At 42.5% G+C, this 21,891-nt stretch overlaps 1 protein-coding gene across 1 annotated transcript in view; it reads right to left on the bottom strand.

Annotated features, from left to right (window-relative positions):
* Window positions 1-6,904: 6,904 nt before the first annotated feature.
* Window positions 6,905-21,891, bottom strand: part of Vcan (versican) — a 118,086-nt gene continuing 103,099 nt past the window's right edge. The window contains exons 12-14 of the mRNA XM_023700980.1: window positions 15,139-15,283; window positions 9,096-9,278; window positions 6,905-8,958 (exon numbers count right to left, since the gene is read on the bottom strand). Coding sequence (XP_023556748.1) covers window positions 8,831-8,958; window positions 9,096-9,278; window positions 15,139-15,283 — 456 coding nt within the window. The 3' untranslated portion in view covers window positions 6,905-8,830. The remainder of the gene's footprint in view (window positions 8,959-9,095; window positions 9,279-15,138; window positions 15,284-21,891) is intronic.

Here is a 21,891-nt window from a genome sequence, read left to right as displayed (position 1 = left end):
ATTTTGGAAGTTTGAGTCAGAGAACACAGTCTTAGGAACAACTAGTTAGCCACGTGGTCATGGTAATGAATCGCTATAATAGCAAAATGGCTGGCAGTTGCAACAATCACATGGCCAGTGTCTACTGGTTGTAACAGAAGAATGCAGACAGAACCAGAGAAGCACCCGATAAAGCACTCTGTCAAGATGTATGGGATGTACTGTGGAGGCGTCCAGGCTGTATGGTAGCTAGTATTCTCATCTTGTGATTTACAGGAAACATATCAGTGGTCACTCTGTCAGTCGGGAATCCAATCAGAAACAAAGCACATCACACTGTCTAAGTTGAATAAAATGTAATAAAGGGGCTATTGATGAGTGTGAGCAGTTTATGGAAATCCCGATTCCCAGTGTAGTATCCCTGGGCAAACCACAGTGGAGACCTCTTGCTTCTCTGGTCCTGGAAGGTCAAGATGAGAAAACAGAGGAGGGCTTGAGAGATGGAAAGTGATCTGGAGGATGCTGGCTTGTTGGAGCTAAGATTAATATAGAGACACTGCCCACCCTGGCTGTCCCACCAGCTTGGGAGGGACGTGGGGGCTACATGAGATTCCCTGAAATGTTCCCCATGTTTGAACCAAGTAGGAGCAATCTATCTCTGTCAGTCTCTTGTGGTGTAAGACAGGAAAAGGGTTGTCACCCATCTGGATGTGAAAGGGAGGCCTGGGTCACACTGGTCACATTGATTTTCCCATCTTCTGATTCTGCCTCCCACACAATGGTTACCAGGAATGTCTGGCTCTGAGGCAGAGTTGTAAACATGGAAAAAAAAATTGTAACTACCATACAACCTAGGCTGTTAAGCTTAACCTCACTATCTATCTGTCTGAATATCAAACATCTTAGGCATAACATGGAACAGGTATTTTTCATCAAGTATTGATATGTTGAACTTTAAGTCCTTACAAAATATGATGAAAAAACACTTGAAAATTAGAATATATTTTTAAAATAGGCATAAAGAATTATATAATTCTTATGTTTACACATAAGCTTCTCTTCTGGAAGGTTAGCAACCTAAGTTTGCAGACCAAAATTAGAGAAAAAGGAGGGCCACAAGAAAAGCCAGTATTTTGCCCCTAGCCTTCCAAGGTCAATTAAGAATCAGGACAGATGAGAACTTGTACTGTAATGTCATGTAACTCAGTAGTGTCCCAAATTTTCTGATCAAGGAGATTATGGAGCCAAAGAGGAAAATGATTGCTGATGTAGAGTGTGCCTAAGGAGAGTCACATGGAGAAAAAACATTCTCTCAGGCTTTCACAGGGAGCACATTGGCCAAGCAATGGCTGTGACTCATCCACATGGCTGGTATTGACAAAGGATCTACAATCTGAGGTACAGGATCTCAGGATAAATCCTGAGGGGATTTCACTGACCTTCTCAGACCAAAAAGCTACAACTCTTGTTGCATAGGTCCTGCTTTACCTTGGTCTTAACCATCCAGCAGAAAAGTATAAAAACGAAATATAAGAAGTAAAGCCATGCCGTTATGTTGAGCTGTAGGAGACTCAGGTCAACAATTTCTGACGTTGCCAGTAAAGCAGAAAAACCCAATACTGTTATGGACTACTGGACTCTTTTAGAATATTTTGCTGAGTTAACACACCTATAATATTCAAATAACAGAACTAAACAAAAAAAGGGATACAGATGAATGTCCACTTTGTATCTGTGTATTCAAAATGGTTAGGATAGATATATAGTTATATTCTCTTAATGAATAGAGGGATTTGTTCTAATAGTGTTTGTAAATAGGATATCATGTCTGCATCTTGTACAGCAAATAACCACTAGGAAGAATGTATGCAATGTGTCAATTATTGAAACTGTCCTACCAATTTGGTTTGAAACTGTATCATTACTATTTGTTTCTCAACAAAATTTTGGAAAAAAAAAAAAACCTGATCTAATTAAAGGGGAAAGTTAAAAAAAAGAAAAAAGATAAGCAATCTGCTTGAGCCTTCAAAGTAATTTCCTTTCCTTCTTAAGCACATAACACCTAAGATAGCTTCTTGATAACATTTTACAGATTATCAGGTTGAATAGGTAAGTAAAGCCTACAGATGTGAAATTATATTCTATTGTGCAGACAATATATTCCAAAGAATTCTCTGCTGGGGAATACCTAACTTCAATTTTCCTACTTTGAAGATAATCTTCAGTACCTTAAAAGATAATTTTAAAGTTTTGCACCTGGAGTAGGCTCTCTGAGATTTTACAAAAGAAAGGAATATATGTAAAAACCCTTTGGAAGAAAAATTAATACAATTTGGTGATTGAATATGGGCGTCAAGTTAGACTGTGAAACAAGCCTTAGCCTCCTAACTTTACAGAAAATTTAGGGGCACTGCTGTCCAGTTTGAATGTTTTATACTGAGATTTAACTGCTGCTGCAACACCACTCGAGGCTGGGTTGGGGGACTGGAGTTAGATGAGCTTAGGAACGGGGAGCCTCGGTGGTAGGACTGTGGGCTTCCAACCTGTGAGTAGTGGGACGCACGCCGCTCTCCATGTCTTGCCACGGATGTTTTCCACAACACCACCTCCAGCAGTGAAGCCTTAGAGAGGCTGAGAGGTGCTTATAGCACGCTTCTGGGTGGCGTGATCCTCAAAACAGTGAACTAACAAACATCTCTTCTTTATAAATCAGCCAATCTGTGATTTTCAGTTCTAAGAACAAACAATAACAGGACAGTTGGCTAGGGAGAGAGGCAGATAGTCATCCAGTCTGCAACATGCAGAGCAGGATCCGCCTGTGAGTTCCAACCAGCCAGACGGAGATCTGCCCAGTGTCAGTTAAATAATGGCTATGAAGGAAACCCTCAAAGAAGGCCGAGATGGCCTGGAACGGAGGCTCGGACAACATTTTGAGGAACCACATCTCTTTGTTTCTCAGCAGGCTATAAACTTCACAAGAACAGGGACTCGGCAAGATCTGCTTGTAACTGCACTCTTGAATCCAGCAAAATGCTCCATGTGTGTTACTGGATGGACAGAAGCTTCATCTGGCCAGTCTTAGTGCGAGGGGTGGGCTCCAGAAAGAGGCTTCCAGCTCACGTTGGGCCACAAGGTTTTCCTGCCTCGGCCGCTGTGCTTGCTACTGAATCTGAAGCTGCAGTTACTGAGAAGTTACAACTTCTTTCCTTCTATTTCCTGTTTTTAAATTCATCTTCCTACATATTCACTTTTCCTCTCATGTTTACTCATTCCTTATGGAATGAATATTTTCAATCAGCACTTCATTCAGTTTCTCATGTAATGAAAGGCTTTCTTGTTCTTGTAAAGCCAGAGGTCCATTTGAAGGTTGGAAAGTAATCAGTGCCTAACAGAGCACATGCTCAGAACACAGGGTGCACAAGGCCCAAAGAGCTTTGAGGGAATGGTGGGGCCTCTAAAACATGGGTGCCTCCTGGGGAAGCACCCCAGTCTCTTGCAGGGACACATGGTCTTACCAAGAGAAGGACTTTCTGGAGCTGAGTCATGCCCATTCTGGATCTTTCCTAGTACTCACCTCCCTAAGGCTGTGTCTGTGATACTGGGCCTGATTGCTTGGGCGCCTTGTGCTGTCACTTCTAACCCACTCTGGAGTGCCTCTGAATCACTGGGCGTGCTCTACAGAAACACCAATTGCTGTCTGCTCTGCACAAAGCGCTGATTCAGTAGGGTGAGGGCTGAGGATTTATTTGCACCCTTAGAGTTTCCAGGTGACACGAAAGCTGTTGTTTCAGAGAACAAATTTTGAACACCAAAGACTAGTTTGCCACTTAATGGAAAACAAAAAATAAAATAACCGGAAACCATAAGAATTTCAACTTTCCATGCGCTCTGGGTCTTTGGAGGCGTTAGCACAGAATGTAAAAATTGTGAATGAACAAGGAAGTTAAAAATGAATGATTCTTCCGACAATGTAACAAATCTTTTTTTTCTCCCCTTAGCAAGGGGCTTATGAAAAGATTAAAGAAAACTTCACCAATGACGTCAACTGAGAGGTAACTGAAGATACAGTCTGCCAGATCACTGTGTGGCTCTTGGCCAAAAGTCAGAGACTGCTTTACGATTTGGGTAGCAAAGCATAATAAAACTATCATCTACATCTGCTTACTTACCACACAAGATTTCCCAGGGTTTGTGTCTATAAAAACAGGAGTAGGGTGTGTTGATCCACGTCACAGTCTACTTTTAAGTGATACTGATCCGTGGAAAAGTCATTAGCTGCAGAAAGCAACTCCACTCAGACGCTTGAGATACATTTCTAATAAAATTTTATAATTTATACATTTACTTTCAAATTATATAGCAACCGTTTATTGCTTTCATCTATTGTACATCAGTAAGTCACGATAGAATCAGTTCAAGAAACTGTTAACTTTTATAGATTATGTTCATAAGAAAAATTTTCAGATTTCAAGTATAAATTGTGATCTGGGTCTTTGAATGCATATCTGGTAGCTTAATCAAAGGAACATTTTCAGATATATCAATGTTTAACATTTGGATGATACTCTGTGGGACGAAAAGTAATCCGAAAGATGAGAGAACTACAACATTTCTGGCTGTGAAAAAGAACATTTTTCTTCATATACTCCTTTAAAGGATAATGGTGGACACACAGGAAATACTGCCTAAATTCTGCCCAATATATTTAAAGGAATTATGTTATGTTTATTTTAGAATAGTAATGTTTGAAATATGCCCCAAATAACACTCTTTATCATTGTTTATGATAAAAAAGTTTTTGATGATAACTTAAATAAATCCTTAAGGTACCTATTTTTACATTTTTGAGAGAAAACACCATCAAAAATCACATTTAGGAGTAACTGCCTAAGGCAGTAAACTTCACATCCTTGGCAAGGATCATTTGATGGACTCAGACAAATCTCTGAATTAAATTCCAATTAAAACCCAGACTTTGCTTATTCTGTAAATATCTCAACAAACGCTATTATCGCACTATGTTGGCATTTGCTCTTTCTTCTCAGCCGGGATCCAAACATACAGAAACAATTAATAGTGAGAAAATATTGTACAGTTTTGAATGACTCATTCAAAGACCTTTAAACTTTTTGTTTAGACTGGTTTCAGAAATGAATTGTTTGGGTGAATTATTCTAGTTTGTTTAGCAAATGAACTCTGGTTTCTCTTCAGATCGTATAAATCTTTCGCCTGTTTAGCAAATGAAAATGACACAACGCAGAAAAGCAAAACGCACAGCTGTTGGTGCCCACCCATCGTGGTGACCCTTGCTCTTGAGAAACCATTTCTCCGCATTTCTACAATCATGGAGCATGAAAGGAAACATGTTAAGAGCAGACACTCAGCATACTTGACACCTTTTAACTTATTTTAGAAGGCATTTTCTTTCTTATAAACTTTTCTTGGCTAACAGTCCGGGGCAACATCAACTATGAATGTTCTTAAAATCTATTTCATTTTCTTCCTATTGATTCCCAAATCTCTTAAGTTCACTATACGTGATGTCTGATTTCTGAGATAACAGATAATGGACTAATCCTGCTGCTGTTCCTTTGTACTGAAAATTCTCTTAAGGTCAACAAAGTCCTACTTACTATCACATTAAGCTGGCATGTCCCTCCCTGTACAGTCTCTCTTCCCTCTCATCTGGAGGGTTAGGCCACCCTGGAAGCCCTCCTCTCATCTGGAGTCCAAGGGCCAAGGACTTTCTTGAATGAGTGAGTCAGCTGGTGTAGGAGTGTGGAGAAGCCCCCTTTGCTGACAATGATTAGCACAACTTCCTTAAACTTCTCACCTTGACCCAGTATTCGGAATATCCTGCATCTTCCACTCTAAGTACCTAAATCAATCAATAATTTTTTATAAATCTAACAAAGGTACATCTCTACCGGTAATCTAAATTCTTGTCTACTTCCTTGGATAACTTCTATTTAGCATGCATAAAAGAAATGGCAGGCTGCACCCTGAGAACAACAGCTCAGAAAGGAAACAAAGTGCTTTGCTTCTGTTCATGCCCAACTCCCAGTGTAACTTTGGGATGCTAAGAAAGAAGCCACAAAGTAATTTTCAGAACCACTTTGCACTTTATGGTATCTTCTATGTCACTACAAAGTGTAGAATGGAATCACCCTTCCAGACCACCAATAAGCTGAATGAGTGAGTTTGCAAGTGATTCTCATGGGATGTATTCAGTACAAAAGCTGTAGGCGGAGGTCTGCCTCCCTCGTTCACTGCTAAATCCTCAAGGCCTACTTGCGCCTGGCACATACAAAGTACCTAAGAGATAGTGCATGAATAAAAATGAAGGACTGATTGGGCAGCTGGATGCATGAGGGCGTGACTTTTTATATCTTTTGATAATTATTTAGGTACGATTATCTAATAATTAAACTGACCTGCTAAAGGTGTACCCATCAGGAATATTTATTATGAAAACACCATGCAAGGTCTCGGAAATTATCTGCTTCCACTGGACACCAACTACATAACGTTTCAATAAATAGCTTGATCTCTCTGCAGCAGACCCTACATCCGATGGGAGGTAATGTATGTAAAACATTAGGGCTTGCTCACAAGAAACAGTGTGTAATGTGTGCAACAACTTTTCATATTTCCTGCTTCTTTCAGATTTGAAATCACTGCATGATATGGAGACGAAAACATTCCCAAGAGTTAGTCTGTTTTTTGGAGGCACCTAGGTAATGTCTTGACTTCAGTAAAAATGATTTTAACTAAGCCAGCAGCTCATTTTCCAAGATGGAATCAGGTGATGAAAATGTTGGTGTACACTTAGGTTTAAAGTTGTAAATAACCAGACAAATCACAGTGTAGTAAAAGAAGGACTTTAGGTTTCTTTGGTGAAACAAAAGCAGATATAAAAAGTTACAAAGGTTTTAGATTTTCATTCACAAAAAAAAAAAAAAATCATTCACATTTTACACTATACATGTCATAATATAAATACAGGAGAGTACTATGTGCATTTTAATGGAAAGGGAAAAATAAAGACCTAGCGAGTCAACACAGTGTGTGTGTGTGTGTGTGTGTGTGTGTGTGTGTGTGTGTGTGTGTGCCACAGCACCCAAGGGGGATACACTGGGTGAGGGGACCAAGGGGGCAGCTCGAATACACTGCATGTAATTGTGAGCCTCACTTCTCTGTCCTGGGCCAAAGGAGGTTTCATGACTGTCCACCTTGGGCCAACCTGTCTGCTCTTTATCTAGTTTGCTTTCTTTTTTTCTCAAAAAAATTAAACTGCCAACTGCTCCCTAAGCACACAAAAGCTCTCCATCACTTGGGGTACCCCGAGATGTTCCACACCCGGGAACACCTTGCACTGTTAACTCAGGGTGAACTTCTCTCTCCTCAAGCATCTGTCATTTTACTTGCTGTCTACTCCTCTTGCTTTCTTTCCAGTACAGATTTTTGTTTAACCATTAAATTAAGTGGATAATAATTCAGAGTCATCTCCAGCAGTCTCTTTATTCAAACAGAAGGGAGAAAATTGAGTATGAGGAGACAAGAAGTTTTAACACATACACTCCATTGAACGAGACGAAAGGCCCAGGCTAAGCCTGCGCAGACACCTTGCGTAGGGTGGCCAAACACCACTGCCGAAAGCTATGCACTTGCCCACTCTTTCCACAAGAAGCACTTAATGAGTCTATCCATCACATTATTCAATCAGGGACAAAGTACTACATTATATCGTTCCCAACTGTGTGAGGAAAATATCAAGCTAACACTGAAAAATAACTAGCACACTATATCCACTTTCAGGTCTTGGGGAAAATAACATCCAATAAATTAAATCAGTATGGCTTACTTCATTTATTTGCGTATGCTTCACAGCTGCAGCATTCATACATGAACATTCAAAACTTTATAAAAGATTAAAATGGTTATATATACAAATTTTTTTTTTTTTGCAAGTGTGTTGTTTTAACAATCCCCCACCCTCCTGAACCCACGGTCTCTACCCATTAAAAAGTCTTGATCCCTATGTAACCTTACCAGAGTTATTGTTATGAAAACCATTAGAAAGTAGACCTGGTTGAGTTAATAATTAGCACTTTGTCCCCTAAAAAAATGCTCCTGGTCTTAGAAAAAGTCCTCCATTCGGGCCTTCCGTGTGAGTTGAAGGAAAAGGATTACAGCAAAGATGAATTCGCGTTGGAGTCCCTTGAGCCTCAGGGTCGCAAGCCAGGCCTCAGCCTGGTATAGAAGCCAATGCACACGTGGCCGAGGGTGCACAAGCGAGATGGTGTTTGCTTCTTGTGCACAGAAAGCTGTCCTCCATCTTGCTGTTAGCCAAAAGGCAAATGAAACCATTTCCAACCTAAACAATCTACCCCAGAGCAGCCGGACCAATGATTACAGGCCCGGCAGGCTCCATAATCATCATTAAATATGCCCGAATTCAGTGTGACTTTTTATTTTATATACAGGCGTAGAATCAACATTAAATCATCTTATTTACACGGCCACCGGTGCTGAAATGGAGCTTTTTAAATAGTACAGTAGGCGGGTAGACGCTGCAATACAACCTGCGCCAGAGGCGAAGCGAGCCCCAAGGAGAGGAGCTGGGCTGGAAACGGTCGCCTTCTGCCTTGTTCACTCTTGCGTCGCTTTGCTTTCCTTGTGGATGCCAAGACTGTCATTTAAAGTGTTCTGGGAGCACTGCAACCCCAAGTGACCAAATGGTGGTCCCCAAACTGAAAACCACTGATAACACTTCTCAAGGTGGTAGGAAAGGCACAGGAAGTTAGGCTTTGGCTGAAATGATGAAAACCTATGTTTGCCATTTGAGGAATCAACGCCTGGACTCCTGCCACCTCCGGCTCCAGCGATGATCGTGTTTTGCTGTGTTTACTGAATTGTCCTTTGCTGATGAAGAATTTTTAAAGTATTTCTTAGAATAAGTCCTTTGGTATGCGGAAGCTACATGGAAGGAAAGAAAGAAAACACAACAACATTACTTGCTCCATTACCCTCGACTCCGACACCAAAGCCGCAAAATGAAGGTGGCTAGTAGTGGCTATAGCACGGTTGTCCATTCCTTCTAAAGGACCACTTACGGTTCATGCAGGTAATTTTAGGCACAGCCCATCTTCCATTCCCTAGGCACCGGATAGTTGGAAGGTGGCGCTGAATGAAGCCGTCTTTGCAGTGGTATCTGATCAAGGAATTGATTTCGTAACGAGGTTTCATCTTTCCAAAGGTCTTGGCGTTTTCTACAACAGGGGGCTGGCCGCAAGCAACTAAGAGAAAGCACAGTGGGTTATTTGCAAATAACGTGACAATTTCAACCAATTCTCTCTGGTTCTGTCTGTCTGTGTCTGTCTCTGTCTGTGTGTCATTATCTCTGTCTGTCCCGTTTCTCCAAACCCTACATACCATCATAAAAGTCCACCATCCAAATCTAAGAAATAGTTCAAGAAAGACTTCGGTGAAACCCTGGGTCTCATTTGAACCTCAGATTATGTCCGCTTAAATTACATTTTGTTAAAAATCACAGCACTACATGGTCATAGAACTTTCTAGTAGGGCAGAAAATTTTCTGAAAATTTTCCAAATTAAAAAGCACCTGTCTGGGCCAACAGTGATCTATTTGTTTTGTCTTAACTTCCTGCTCCAAATTTTATTCACCATCACATTCACATAGGAGGATAATGGATTTGTAACACTGAACTATTCCCATCACTTCTGTTAAAAAAAAAAAAAAAAAACTTACAATCTATAAGAAGTTCTGAAAAGTGGACAGATCTGTCATAACACCAGAGTTCTGACAGATGGACATATGTTCTCAAGTGTGAGTAAAACTGCCAGGTGCAACTGCGCTTCTCGCTCTTTCTATCTTATCCCTGAGACAGAAGAGGAGAATGGGTCATATTTATACCTTGGGGCCGTCAGTGTCCGAAGCAGTGCAAACTGAAATGCTTGAGAGGAGAGTAAGCAAGCATAAGCTTGACCTGCTTACCTATCATTTTTAGTTTTTTAGTTTTGTTTTGTCTTGTTTTGTTTGGTGCAGGCCTCACTAGGCAGCTCCAACTCCTAGTGATCCTCCTGTATTCAGCCTCCCCAGTGCTGGGATTACAGGCGTGCGCCACCGTGCCCAGACTTGGTCACAGGCTCAGCGTGCTTGGGGGCAGGGCAAGCTCGGCATTTGTTGCCAGGGATTGAACCCTGGCCCCTGCGCTTGCCTAAACAGGTGCTTAGGCTGCTGAGCTATCTCTCCAGCCCTTACCATTTTTAAATTACAGTGAAAAATTCCAATTATCCACAAACTTAGCAATCAATATTAATAATAAAGGATGTATATATAAAAGAAACCTCTATTTTGAAATTCAAAGATCTGAAAAATTAATTCGCCTCAATTCATTAATAATATAGGTAATTCAAAATTAGTGTGGTTATTTTAAATTATATTTTTAAAACCATTTAAAATTATTGCATTTTGTTATGTATTTCCAATGGAAATGTAACCACTTGAATATAATTCCCCCTGAAGACATTTTCTACTCTTAAAATATTCTGACCCCAATGGCCTGCTATATCAATATCTCGTGAAATAATGTAAAACTTTGGTGGGAAAAGTTAGGAGAAAACTTGGTAGCAAAATGTTTAGATGTCAAAATCCTAACAGCAACCATTTATAATTATTAAATTTCCTTCCATTTCAGGAGGCTGTTTACAAACATATTCTTTTATGAGGACAAATTTGGGTTTCACTTAATTATTTAATTCCCCTAATTTTCTTCTGCTTGGTCCAAATGTAAATACTGCATTCTGCTTTTATTGCACTATGAGCAGCTTCTGTGGACCGTGAACAAAAGCACTGTATGCTTTTGGATCAGAAGTGTTTTTATCGGAGCGAGCAGTACATCGCCACTGAGGGCCTTCGGCACCCTCCCCTTGCTCCTGACACATGAATCCCGAGCTTCCTGCCACTCTCAGGAGCAGTTCTAGAAGGCCTCTTCCAAGAATGTCCTTCATTGCCCTGCTGGGGCTGCCTCAGTCCACACGGATTCAAAACACTGAATTTTTCGGGTCATTTTCACTTTAGGAAAGAGAGGAGTCACACAACGTCAGATCTGGTGAGTAAGGTGGAGGAGGATGCATGGGATATTTCCAGCCACCTGCCTTTCTGTTGAGCGGCACCCAGCAGCGATGTGCATCATCATTTTGGTCACAGCTCATAAAGCCCGTCGTGAAAGGGAACATCCTGAAGTGCTCCAGAAAGTGGCAAGACTGATGAGGTCGGGGCATATGACTGGGGGGAGGCGGCAGATTAATGCCCCAAAATTCTTTAGGATGATAATTCTTAATTTAAACGTTCACCGTATCTTTCAATCACCTCTCACATTAGGTAGTACCAGATAGAATGAGACCAGAATCACGTAAGGTAGTTAAAAACAGTCCTTCGTATCTGCTCCATGGGAGCCTGCACTGTACTGACCAAGGAGGAGTTGCTTTTAATCGTTGTGAGAGAGCAACTGTATTTCTTGTAAAATTCTTTATACATGAAGACTAAAACCCTAAAATGATTTAGTGAATGTGGCAGAAGCAAGACAGGAAAACAGGCGAGAAAGCAATGCACACGCGCCTGCTTGAGGGTTGACAAGGGCAACGTGGCACTGCGGGCAGGAAGCAGAATTAGAACTCGGACAGTTTGGTGTCGCAAGGAATACACAGAAATCCAATTTTACTTGGCTGAAGCATATAAATTTAAGAGCAAAATATAAAGTATTTAGAAAAGATAGGATATTTTATGGCTTTAGGCATTATAGATTTTTTAAAGATACACAGAAGTCTAAGTCATAAAGACATATTCAATAAAATTAAGAACTCTAAGAGACGGTCAGACAGCTCAGCCTACTAAGCACCTGCATGGAAAGTGCATGGACTGGGGCTCAATCCCCGGTGCCACATGCTGTGCCAGCCATGCCCCAGGCACACTGAGCCAACCAGGGAGACCGGGCATGGTGGCACATGCCTGTAATCCCAGTGCTGGAGAGGCTGAAAACAAGAGGATCACTATGAGCCCCAAACTGTGTAGTGAGACCCTGTACCAAATACATTATTTTTTTTAAATGAATTCAATTCATCAAAAACTTACACAAGGTAAGGCTCAAGCATACTGCAAACTGGGAGAAGATATTTGCAACTGGTGTAACTGTCAATTGTAGTTATATTTTTAAAACTCTTAAAATCAATATGTAAATGATATATAAGAAAATTTTAAAAATAATCAAAAGAGAAACTATCCAAAACAAAAGATCTTTATGTGTCCTGTAAATATAATACAAAATATGCAGGAAGAATTCAAGAAATGCAAATTAAATTACAAGGCACATCATTTTATACCCATCAGATTAGCAGAAATGTCAAAGTCCCCTAATAGCAGTATTTGAGAAGGTGGAGAAACACATAGCTGGTGGGTGTACCAGCTGGTGTAACTGTTTTGGAAAGTAATGCACATTTTTAGAAAATTCCATGGTGCCTATATCCACGGGACTGAGCAGCCTGGCTCCTGCCCCTGTGCTTACAGACTCACCACCATCTAGCCAGAAAAGGCTTGAGGATATTCAGGGCAACATGGTTTGTGATCGCAAAAACACTGTCTACCACCAAACGCCCGCTGCCAGGAGAACTGGCAAAGAAAATGTTGCATAGTCAAGCGGTGAAGTACAGCAAGCACAGCAAGAAGACACAGCGTGCAGCTACAAGGATCAGCGCGGACCCACAGAGCAGCAGGGCGGAGCGCACGAGTGTCCTTCCGCCTGTGTAAGATTCAAACATTTGCAAAATTAAACAATTCGCTGCTTGGGGATGCAAGGGTATGTGTTAGTACTAAAGGGGAAAGCCAGGACATAAGGTCATTATCTCTCATGGGAATTGTGGAGTAAATAAATGGTATGAGAAAGTGCCCACGAAAGGCCAGGGAGATAGCTCAGTAGAATAAGTGCTTGCCTGGCAAGTGCAAGGTCCTGAGTTCAATCCCCAGTACCACAACAATAAATAAATAAGCCCACAAGGTACTTCGAAGGTATGGGGAGAGTAGGCAATATGGCATAATTGAAAAATACATTTTTCCATTTTTTATTCTTTGTAAGTATTTAATAGTTAAAAGGATTACATCTGCAGGTTTAGAAGTCTACAGTGGTGAAAAGAGGAAAGATTCTTTTATTTTAAAAAATCTATGAACATTTATAAAATTCTCCAGAGCATTGATTAGAAAATAATAAATTATGCACGAATATATGAACTATGTAGTCTTCCCATTTATTTACTACACATAGATTTTTTAAAAAGCTGACAGTGAGGAGAGAAAATAAGAATTGTTTTCCTCCCCTGGTGGGTTAGAGCAGCGTTCCCCAACACCCACTCCGCACCGGGAATAGTGCAAAGCTGCTCCTGGGAACCGCATCTGGCTCTGGGGCAGGAGACCCACCTGGAGGAACTGTGTGACCCCCACTGGAGAAAAGAGAAACTATCTAAAACAAGAATAGTTTCCCTCACTGGAGACAGTGGCAGAGCCTGGGCGCCTGGCTGGCTTTGCCACAGTGTGCAGGGATGGATGAGGCTGCGATGCTGCTACTGGCCTTCAGCACACAGGAGGGGGGCTGAGGCTGGAGGTCCTCCAGCACGCTGTACAGCACAGAGCTGTCTGATCCAGGCATGGCGGGGCGCATCATGCCAGCACTCTGGGAGGCAGAGCCAGGAGGAGCCCAAGTTCAAGCCCAGCCCAGGCAACCTAGTGACCTTGTGAGACCTTGATTCAAGAAGTTAAAATGTAAAACTAAAAAGCTCTGGAGATTTACTTCAGCATGAAGGTCATGGGTTCAAGCCCCAGTTCCGCCAAAAAGTGAACAAAGAAGTGGTCTGGTTCAAAATGTCAATAGCAAGGCTGCTGAAAAGCCCTACTGCAGAGGAAAATAAGACAGGAAATACAGGATTTTAGGCCACAAAGTGAAAAGGCACAGTTCTCGCAGCCATTTGGAGGAGCACAGAGGCAAAGGTGACAGACAGCTTATTATACTCTCAGTACAGTGACAAATGGAAAGTAGCAAATGTTTGATCTGTTATTTTGGGAGTTCCTCATAAGCAGTAAAGCACAGGCCAGGACTGCCTGGTGCAGAGCCGCAGGAGGGCGAGACAGCAGCAGGTCGGCAGAAACTACTGAGTCTCATCTAGTGTCACCTGAGACAGCGGCTTTGGGCACCATAGTGCTCCCCTTCTTCCAAAAGAATTCACTATTGATATCTCTATGAATCTTTCTTGAAATACACACAGAGCACACATCTTTAGTTTTGTCTTTTTTATGTTTAAAGACATCTCAAGTGGCTTGTCCTTCACCCTCTGCCGTCGTGAGGTGGGTTCATCTCAGCTGGGGAGCAGACATCCGCCACCACTACCAAGCCTGGCCTTAAGCAGGTGCACGGCGTTTCTGTTTGCTCAGGGAGTCCACAGAAATTCAAACATGCCACATGTTTACAACTCAGCTTTTGCCACTCTTTTTTGTATAATGCTTGACTCTCAGCATAGAGCTACCATGACAACTGTGTCTATCATACCTTAAAGATATTCAACTCCAGACACAAGAATCCATGGTTTAAAAACATAAACTAAGCTTCTATGATTAAAAAACTTAGCTGCCTACAAAGATCAAGCAGCACAGCCAAGATGGACAGAGCGGAGGAGGTGAGGAACCAGAGACAGCAGCCTGCTGAGGGAAGAAGTGGTTCTGGACCACATAGTCCCGTCTGCTGACGAACCTGAGCACAGCCAAACGAGATCAGACTTCCTTAGTGACAACTGCTGTGTTTTTCAATACTCTTCTCCTTATAATAAAGAAATCAATGGATCCATGGGCCAGGAGTTGTTTGTATTAAAGACACTACCAATGAGGTTTCTTACATTAATGTCCCATGGTTCTCATAAGCACCTGAAACCTAAGGTGTGAGTCATATTGAGAACGACCTTCTCATTATGTCAAAAGGGTGGAATATTCCAGAGCAACAATGGCAAGTGGCATACGTGAGACAGCATCTCGAGGGATGGAGCCTGGCCTCCCGCCACCACGGGCGGGATATGTGTGCGCGGCAGAGGGTCAGTTACCTGTGCCTTTCTTGCACGTGTAGGTGAGATGGTAGTTGCAGGGGACATCATTCCACTGGCCGTTTTCGTGCCAAATGATGACCACGCAGTCTTCTCCAGCAGAAAAGAAACTGTCTGGCTGGTTGGGTCTCCAGTTCTCATATTGCTGTAAAAACCGAGAGAGGTGATAACGATGTGGTAGCCAGAGGCAGTGGAAGCACTGGGGAGACACAGCGCCTCCTGCTGGGGCTCACTGTGGCCATCACACGGGAGACTTTCCAGCTCAGAGCAGAAAGCAGATGGGTCTGTGTCTCAGAGTCTTTAATAAACACCTGATTTGACAATGAGGTATCTCTGAGGAAGTTTGGTCTAGTTGTCCTAAATTTCTAAATGCATAGTACATGCTCAATTTAAGAAATCTACCCTATTGTTTATTAACTGTAATAACATTAATTGAAGTAAAAATACAGAAAAAGTTCACAGTCTCACTCTAATCCATCTTATTTCCTTCCAGAGCTCCCATGCATATATCGTATTTAGTTCTGATTACAGTTCAATAAAATTTTTTTACGTTTTTTCTCATTTTTCCACACTACAAAATACCTTCCTTGGGGCTGGCCGAATAGCTCAGCAGACTAAAGTGCCTGCTTAGGCAGAGTGCAGTGGCCGGGATTCGATCCCTGGCATGCTGTGCCAGCCCCACCCCCAGGGCACACTGAGACAGCAATTGAGACTGGGTGTGGTGGCACGTGCTGTAATCCCAGCACTTGGGAGGCTGAAAACAGAGGACCACTACGAGTCCGATCTACATAGTGAGACCCTGTAGACCCTGTCTTAAATACATTTAAAAAAAGACTTCGTTGGTCGTTTATTTGTGTTAAAAGAAAAACAATGAGATACCAAAGAATACATTTAGCTGATACATCTATACTTATCACTTCTCCTTAAATGCAACCTTTCAGAGCTACATGGCTTAAGTGTGTTTTTTGCTTGTACCACACAGCTGAGTTCTGCTCTACAACCTAATCTGGAAGCCGTCTTCTCTTAGTGAGCACATTTACAGATATGTGCTTATGGAGATCAGAGTTGTGTTCTCAAAAACCCATCTTAGTACAGTGTTCTTCTTCCTTATGCACTGCATTCAGACCACTGAGAAGGATTTTATTTTTTTGAGGCTTTTCCACTGGTTGCCTTTATCTTGTAGCATTTAAGCTAGTACCGTGGACTTCCCACTTTAAGCAAGTATCTATGTGACCAGAAATACTTTACTTTCTCTGGTAGCAACACTGTTCACCATCAGCAATAGGCTCAGACCTTCCTGGCTAGCTGTGTGATATGCATTATCTATCACAATAATTTGGCACAACAGGAAAAAAATTGGAGGTTTGGAATGTTAAGCCCCAAGGACACTCTGGCTTAAGTTTCTTTACTGAAGTATGGCTTTGGGGCCAGGGAGATGGCTCAGTGGAATAATCGCTTCCCTGACAAGCGCAAGGGCCTGAGTTCAATTAAAGTATGGCCTCCACAGCAATAAATAATTAGATGAAAAACACTGTTTCCATACCTGTCTCAGAATAACAAATGTGGGTCAGTAAAAATAACACTGAACTCTAAATGAGAGGCCAGTTTCCTATGCTTGGGGCTTCGCAACTAGAACGTGTCATAAGATCGGTTTGTTCAATGCTTTTTCAGTTCAACTCGAGTGTCGCTTTCCACGTCACTTCACCTGCTGTCTTGCCTCATCACAACTAGCCAGACGGCACTCGAGGAGAGAAATGTCCGCCCTCAACGTGCTAATGATGCAGGTTTAGGCTCCGACAGCTCGTGCGACTGTCTCGGGCTAGAGACCTGCGCATGTCTGTCCTTAAACTAAATTTCAAATAAGCCTGAGGTATAAAATAGGTAATGAGATTTTATTTGCAAAAGATAGAGGCAGAGATAAAACGATTGAAAGTTAAGACAACTATTTTCAGGTTAAAGCATATAAAAACATCTCTTCTCTTTACTTACTCCTAACATACTCTCATGACAATTCTTATGCCATCTAAAATGCATAGCATGTCAAACTCATTTGATTTTCCATTTGCTAAAGTATTTTGTTTGGCTATTTGCAGTACTATATTTCTTTTTGTTTATTAATTTTCAATTATTTGTACAATCCAAACTTAATGAAATACCCCTTTAGCCATAGTAAGAGTTTTAAGTACCATCAAGCTTGTTTAAAACCAAGAAAAATACAATTCATATATTAGAGAATGACTATATCTTCTTTCTTAATTTTTTTTTCGTTTTAAAACCTTTAAATAGATTAAACACCTGGATCTTTGATACAGTGTGGGGAAAGACCCAAGGTTTGCAAGCCTGCCTTTCTTTCCACCTCTTTGCGTGACATTACTTTCAGGCTGTCCCCCACCAGTGAGCGGTGAGAGCTCCCTGGCGTGGTGAGCAGAGTCTTGCAGGGGACAGGGCTGCAGGGGACAGGGCTGCAGGCCCCAAGGGCACTACGCACAGCACTCTGCACACGACGGGAAGCAACTCACTGTCCTGAGCATACTATTTGTTCAAGGAAGAATGTACTTCTATTTGTAGGCTCCATTTACTCAACAAAAAAATGTTCCAAATAGAGTTTAAAGTATTATGTATGAAACTGAAACCCCAGAGTCTAGCTTAAAACAAACCTCCAGGAAAATGCTCTTAGGAAATTCTGGTGCAGCATGGTGACCCACACCCATCATCGCAGAACTTGGAGAAGCTGCAGCAGGAGTCCTGCAGTGTGAGCCCCGCTGAGGTGACTTACCAAGACTTTGTCTCAGGGCTGGGGAGATAGCTCAGTAGAATAAGCACTTGCCTGGCAAGCGCAGGGTCCTGAGTTCAATCCCTGGTACCACAAAAGAAAGGAAGGAAGGAAGGAAGGAAGGAAGGAAGGAAGGAAGGAAGGAAGCAAGGAAGCAAGGAAGCAAGGAAGCAAGCAAGCAAGCAAACTCTTGTCTCAAAGTAAAAAATAAGTAAATGATTCAGGATGGAGCTCAGTGAGAGAACTCTGGGTTTCCTCCTAAGTACCACCAAAGAGAAGAGAGGCAGGGGAGAGAAGAAAGGGAGAGGGGAAGAAAGAAAGGAGGACAGAAAAGAAGGAAAGGGGGGAGGAAGGAAGAATAACTTTTTCATCTGAAATAAGACTTGGATTCGGGGCCACTGAGATGATTCTCGGGGCTCAGTTGTCTGGCAAAAGATGTAACTGCCTTTAGTAAGAAAGGTTTGTGGTCATGCTGTGAAGCGCGGCCTCTGGCTGTGCACGGTCTGGGCCCAGGAACCCGCTGCATGCCTGGCTCTTAGCGGGGTGCCTGGCTCTTAGTGGGGTGCCTGCCCCCTGCAGGAACAGCGGCATTGCCTGCTGCCGAGAGCGGCGCTGCGCAGATTTATCTTGGCTGGGACGCTCCAATTTTGTTCCGTATTATTGCCAAACTTACTTAGAAAGGGAAAGTCTGATTTTCTGAACAACTTTCTTTGTTTCCTCTTTCATTCTTTCATGTACAGAGAGAAAGTATGAAAATAAGTCTTTCACTTTCATGGCCCATAATGTATTTCTTTTAACTACAGTTACATATTAGGAAGAAATCCCTCCTTAGGAAACGAGCCCGGGCTGTAGGAATGAAGAGATGCTCTCTAACATACAGCGTCTCATCCAGTCAGAAGCACAGATTCTTGGACTGAGCAGAGAAAAGCTCGCACACCCGCAGCAAGAACTTTCCCCCTCTAACTCGGGGCAATGAGCAGATACGGCGGCTGCTCTGCTCTAAGCTGGCCTATTTCTAGTGCAGGCTGGCACATTGGGATTAGTGCTAAAAGCCATCATAGGTCAAGAAAACTCATCTTACTGCTTTTGACAAAAATAATAAATGCTGGTCATTCTTCTCCATCTCTACGGCTTGAGTATTCCTGATTCCCACTCCCACCTGCAAACTCTTAGTCTTTCCACGGGCCGTAAGAATTACACCACAGATATCAATCCCCCAGAGAACGCTAAATTACTTTATATTTCATTCTTTCTGATGGCTGAGAAAATTATGACATGGGGAAAGCAGTAATGATTAAGATATGATAGATGATGTCATATACTGTGATATATAAGATGTGTGACATATATATAAAGCCAATTCTCTAAGATAGATATAATTATAATGGTTCACCAACATACACTGATAAAAAGGAAACTAAAAAACTCAAGTAACTGATATGAAGGATCTTACATTTTCGTATGTATTAGGAAATAATCATATTACATCCCTTATGAAACTGTTGAATACTCTATATTACATGTTAAAACTTTTTTAAGTTTCTGGTTAAATGACTGTTTTTATGTGCTTAAGATGCCACAATAAGCAAGCACTTCAATTAAACTGAATCCAGTCACTTTTCCATTATTGTTTTCTGCTTCCCCAAAAGGAATCAAAAAAAATCAACTGTCAAACTAATAAAGTGATTTTCAAACCTTGTACATGTAGTTCCTTCCCAGGATCAATGCGCTCATTATGTGCTGGTAACAACATATAACACTAACAAAGATGATTCCCTGGGGAAAGCTGTTAAGTGTGGTCCTTTCACACGAGAAGGGTCTCCACACACCGGAGGGCTCACGGGTGGCCCACGTACACTCCGGCAGAGAAGCGTGAAGCTATCCATCAGTATCTCCCAATCCATAAGTGCTTGAATTATCTCCTTCCAAACAATCTCCGCTGTCAAAAATACGTCTCCAATTCACATTCATAGCGGAGACTTGCCCTGTAGGCCTCCCGCCGAAGGGCTCCTAGGCTGCCGGTACCAGTGGCCCTTGTGCCACGACCTTCAGCTCCTGGGGCGCAGAGTCACTGAATCACTCAGGATGGCGGAGAGCCATCTCTCGGTTCCTCCTCTCTGCAGCTCTCCCACGTTGTGCTCCCCACATGCTGGGTGGGGCCACGCTGCGAGGCTGAGGTTCCAGCTTAAGAAGTTGTCTGTGTAACTGAAGGTGAGCCTGTGTGCTTACGTGGTGTCTGGGAGGTCCTGATATTCAGAGAGAGAAAATGATACTCTGTCTTTTAAAAGACACACCTCCAGATGTGAAGAATAGCCCCAGGATGTCGGCGGATAGCTTGCACCCCAGCTGATGCTGGCAGCGCCACGGCCAGCTGCCCTTTGCCTTCTGCAGTGATGGGTAAGTCCCTTTTTGCTAAGGTTCGCTAAGTAGTTTTTCACATATCTGCAGGACTTAAAAATCAACCAGAGCACTTTTTCCCTCTCTCCTTTCCAAGAGGAAGCTTGCTAGGGTTCGGCGCCGAGCACTCCTTGCAAAGCCACGTGTATTTCTCACACCAGGCTGGTCTTTGGGTGACCCACATAGAAGCACCCCCAGGGGCAAGGAAGCGCAGGCCAGCGCAGCAGGCTGATGTAGGAAAGGTTCTTGAACCCTAAGAGGACTGGCTCGTGTCCTCCTCGCACTATTCCACAACAGTGTTTCTGTTCTCCACACCAAGACTTTGAATGAATTTTTTAAAAGAAAATGTGACTTTGGACATCCAAGCCCAGAGGACACTAAGAAAGTCAAAGAATTCCTAGAATATTAAAGAATCTTTTTTCCATCTCTTTTTTTTTTCATCATCTTAAAACCAAGAAGTTTTATGACCAGGCATGGTAGCACACGCCTGTACTTCTAACACTCTGGGAGGTTGAAGCAGAGAATTAAAATATCAAATCCAGCCTGGGTAACTTAGCAAGATCCTGCCTCGGTCATGAATGAAAGGATCCAGAAAACATACAGGATGTGTGGGGTGTGTTGGTCTGCTCATACCCCAAGACGCTCATGAGGCTGAGGCAGGCGAATCACTTGAGCCCTGGAGTTAAAGACCCGTGTGGCAAACACAGTAAGACTCCATTTTAGATGAAGAGACAGAAAAGAGGAGAAGGCCTGGTACCACACACAATGGAATGCTACTCAGCCTTTAAAAGGAAGAAACTCTCCAACTGTGACAGCATGGATGGACCTGGAAAGCATCGTGCTAAAGTGAGTCGGTGGTAGCGAGGCCGGGACTCTGACTCCACTCATGTGGAGTGTCCACAGCAGCCCAGTTCACCGCCCACAAGAGCGTGAGCTGTGGCGGCTGGGTAGAGAGGAAAAGGGAAAGCGCGGACCAGCAGGCATGAAGTCCGTCAAGCAAGGTGAGCAAGTCCTGGACACGCGCTGCAGAGCCCTGCGCCACAGCCGGATGGCACTGTGCCCTGGCAACCGAGGTCTGTAGGTAGAGGATTCTTACACACAATGACACTGACTCCCCCCGCAAATAAAAAAGAAAGAAAAAAGTTATAAAGGCCCTGTAGCTCAGTGAGACGGCCTAGTTCATTCCCCAGGATCATAAAACGAACACTTACAGCAACTATTTCGGTCAAAACATAAACAATAACCAGACTTTCTTTCAGAATAGTCAACCTATTTAAAGTTCTTTTAACTGAGATGATTTCTTAATTTGGTCAAAGAACTGCCAAAAGAAAAAAGAAAAAAAAACAGTGAGTACTGTTTTTCTAAAGAGTGAGGCAACCTGCTCGGAATCTCTTTGTGTCTTTTCCTCTCTGTTGGCTCCTAAGTGGTACAACATAAATGAAAAAAAGAAACAACTTTCATAGGCATTACATAAAACTGAGCTCCATCTTTTTATGAGATAAGTGCTCTCTCTGTCTCTCGCTCTGTCTCTCTGTCTCTCTGTCTCTGTCTCTCTCTCTCTCTCTCTCTCTCTCTCTCTCTCT

This window comes from Octodon degus, unplaced genomic scaffold (assembly GCF_000260255.1).
Source record: "Octodon degus isolate 3935 unplaced genomic scaffold, OctDeg1.0 scaffold00129, whole genome shotgun sequence".
Lineage (NCBI taxonomy): Eukaryota > Metazoa > Chordata > Mammalia > Rodentia > Octodontidae > Octodon > Octodon degus.
Note: the sequence above shows the minus strand (reverse complement) of the source record. Positions and strands in the feature narration are given on the sequence as shown.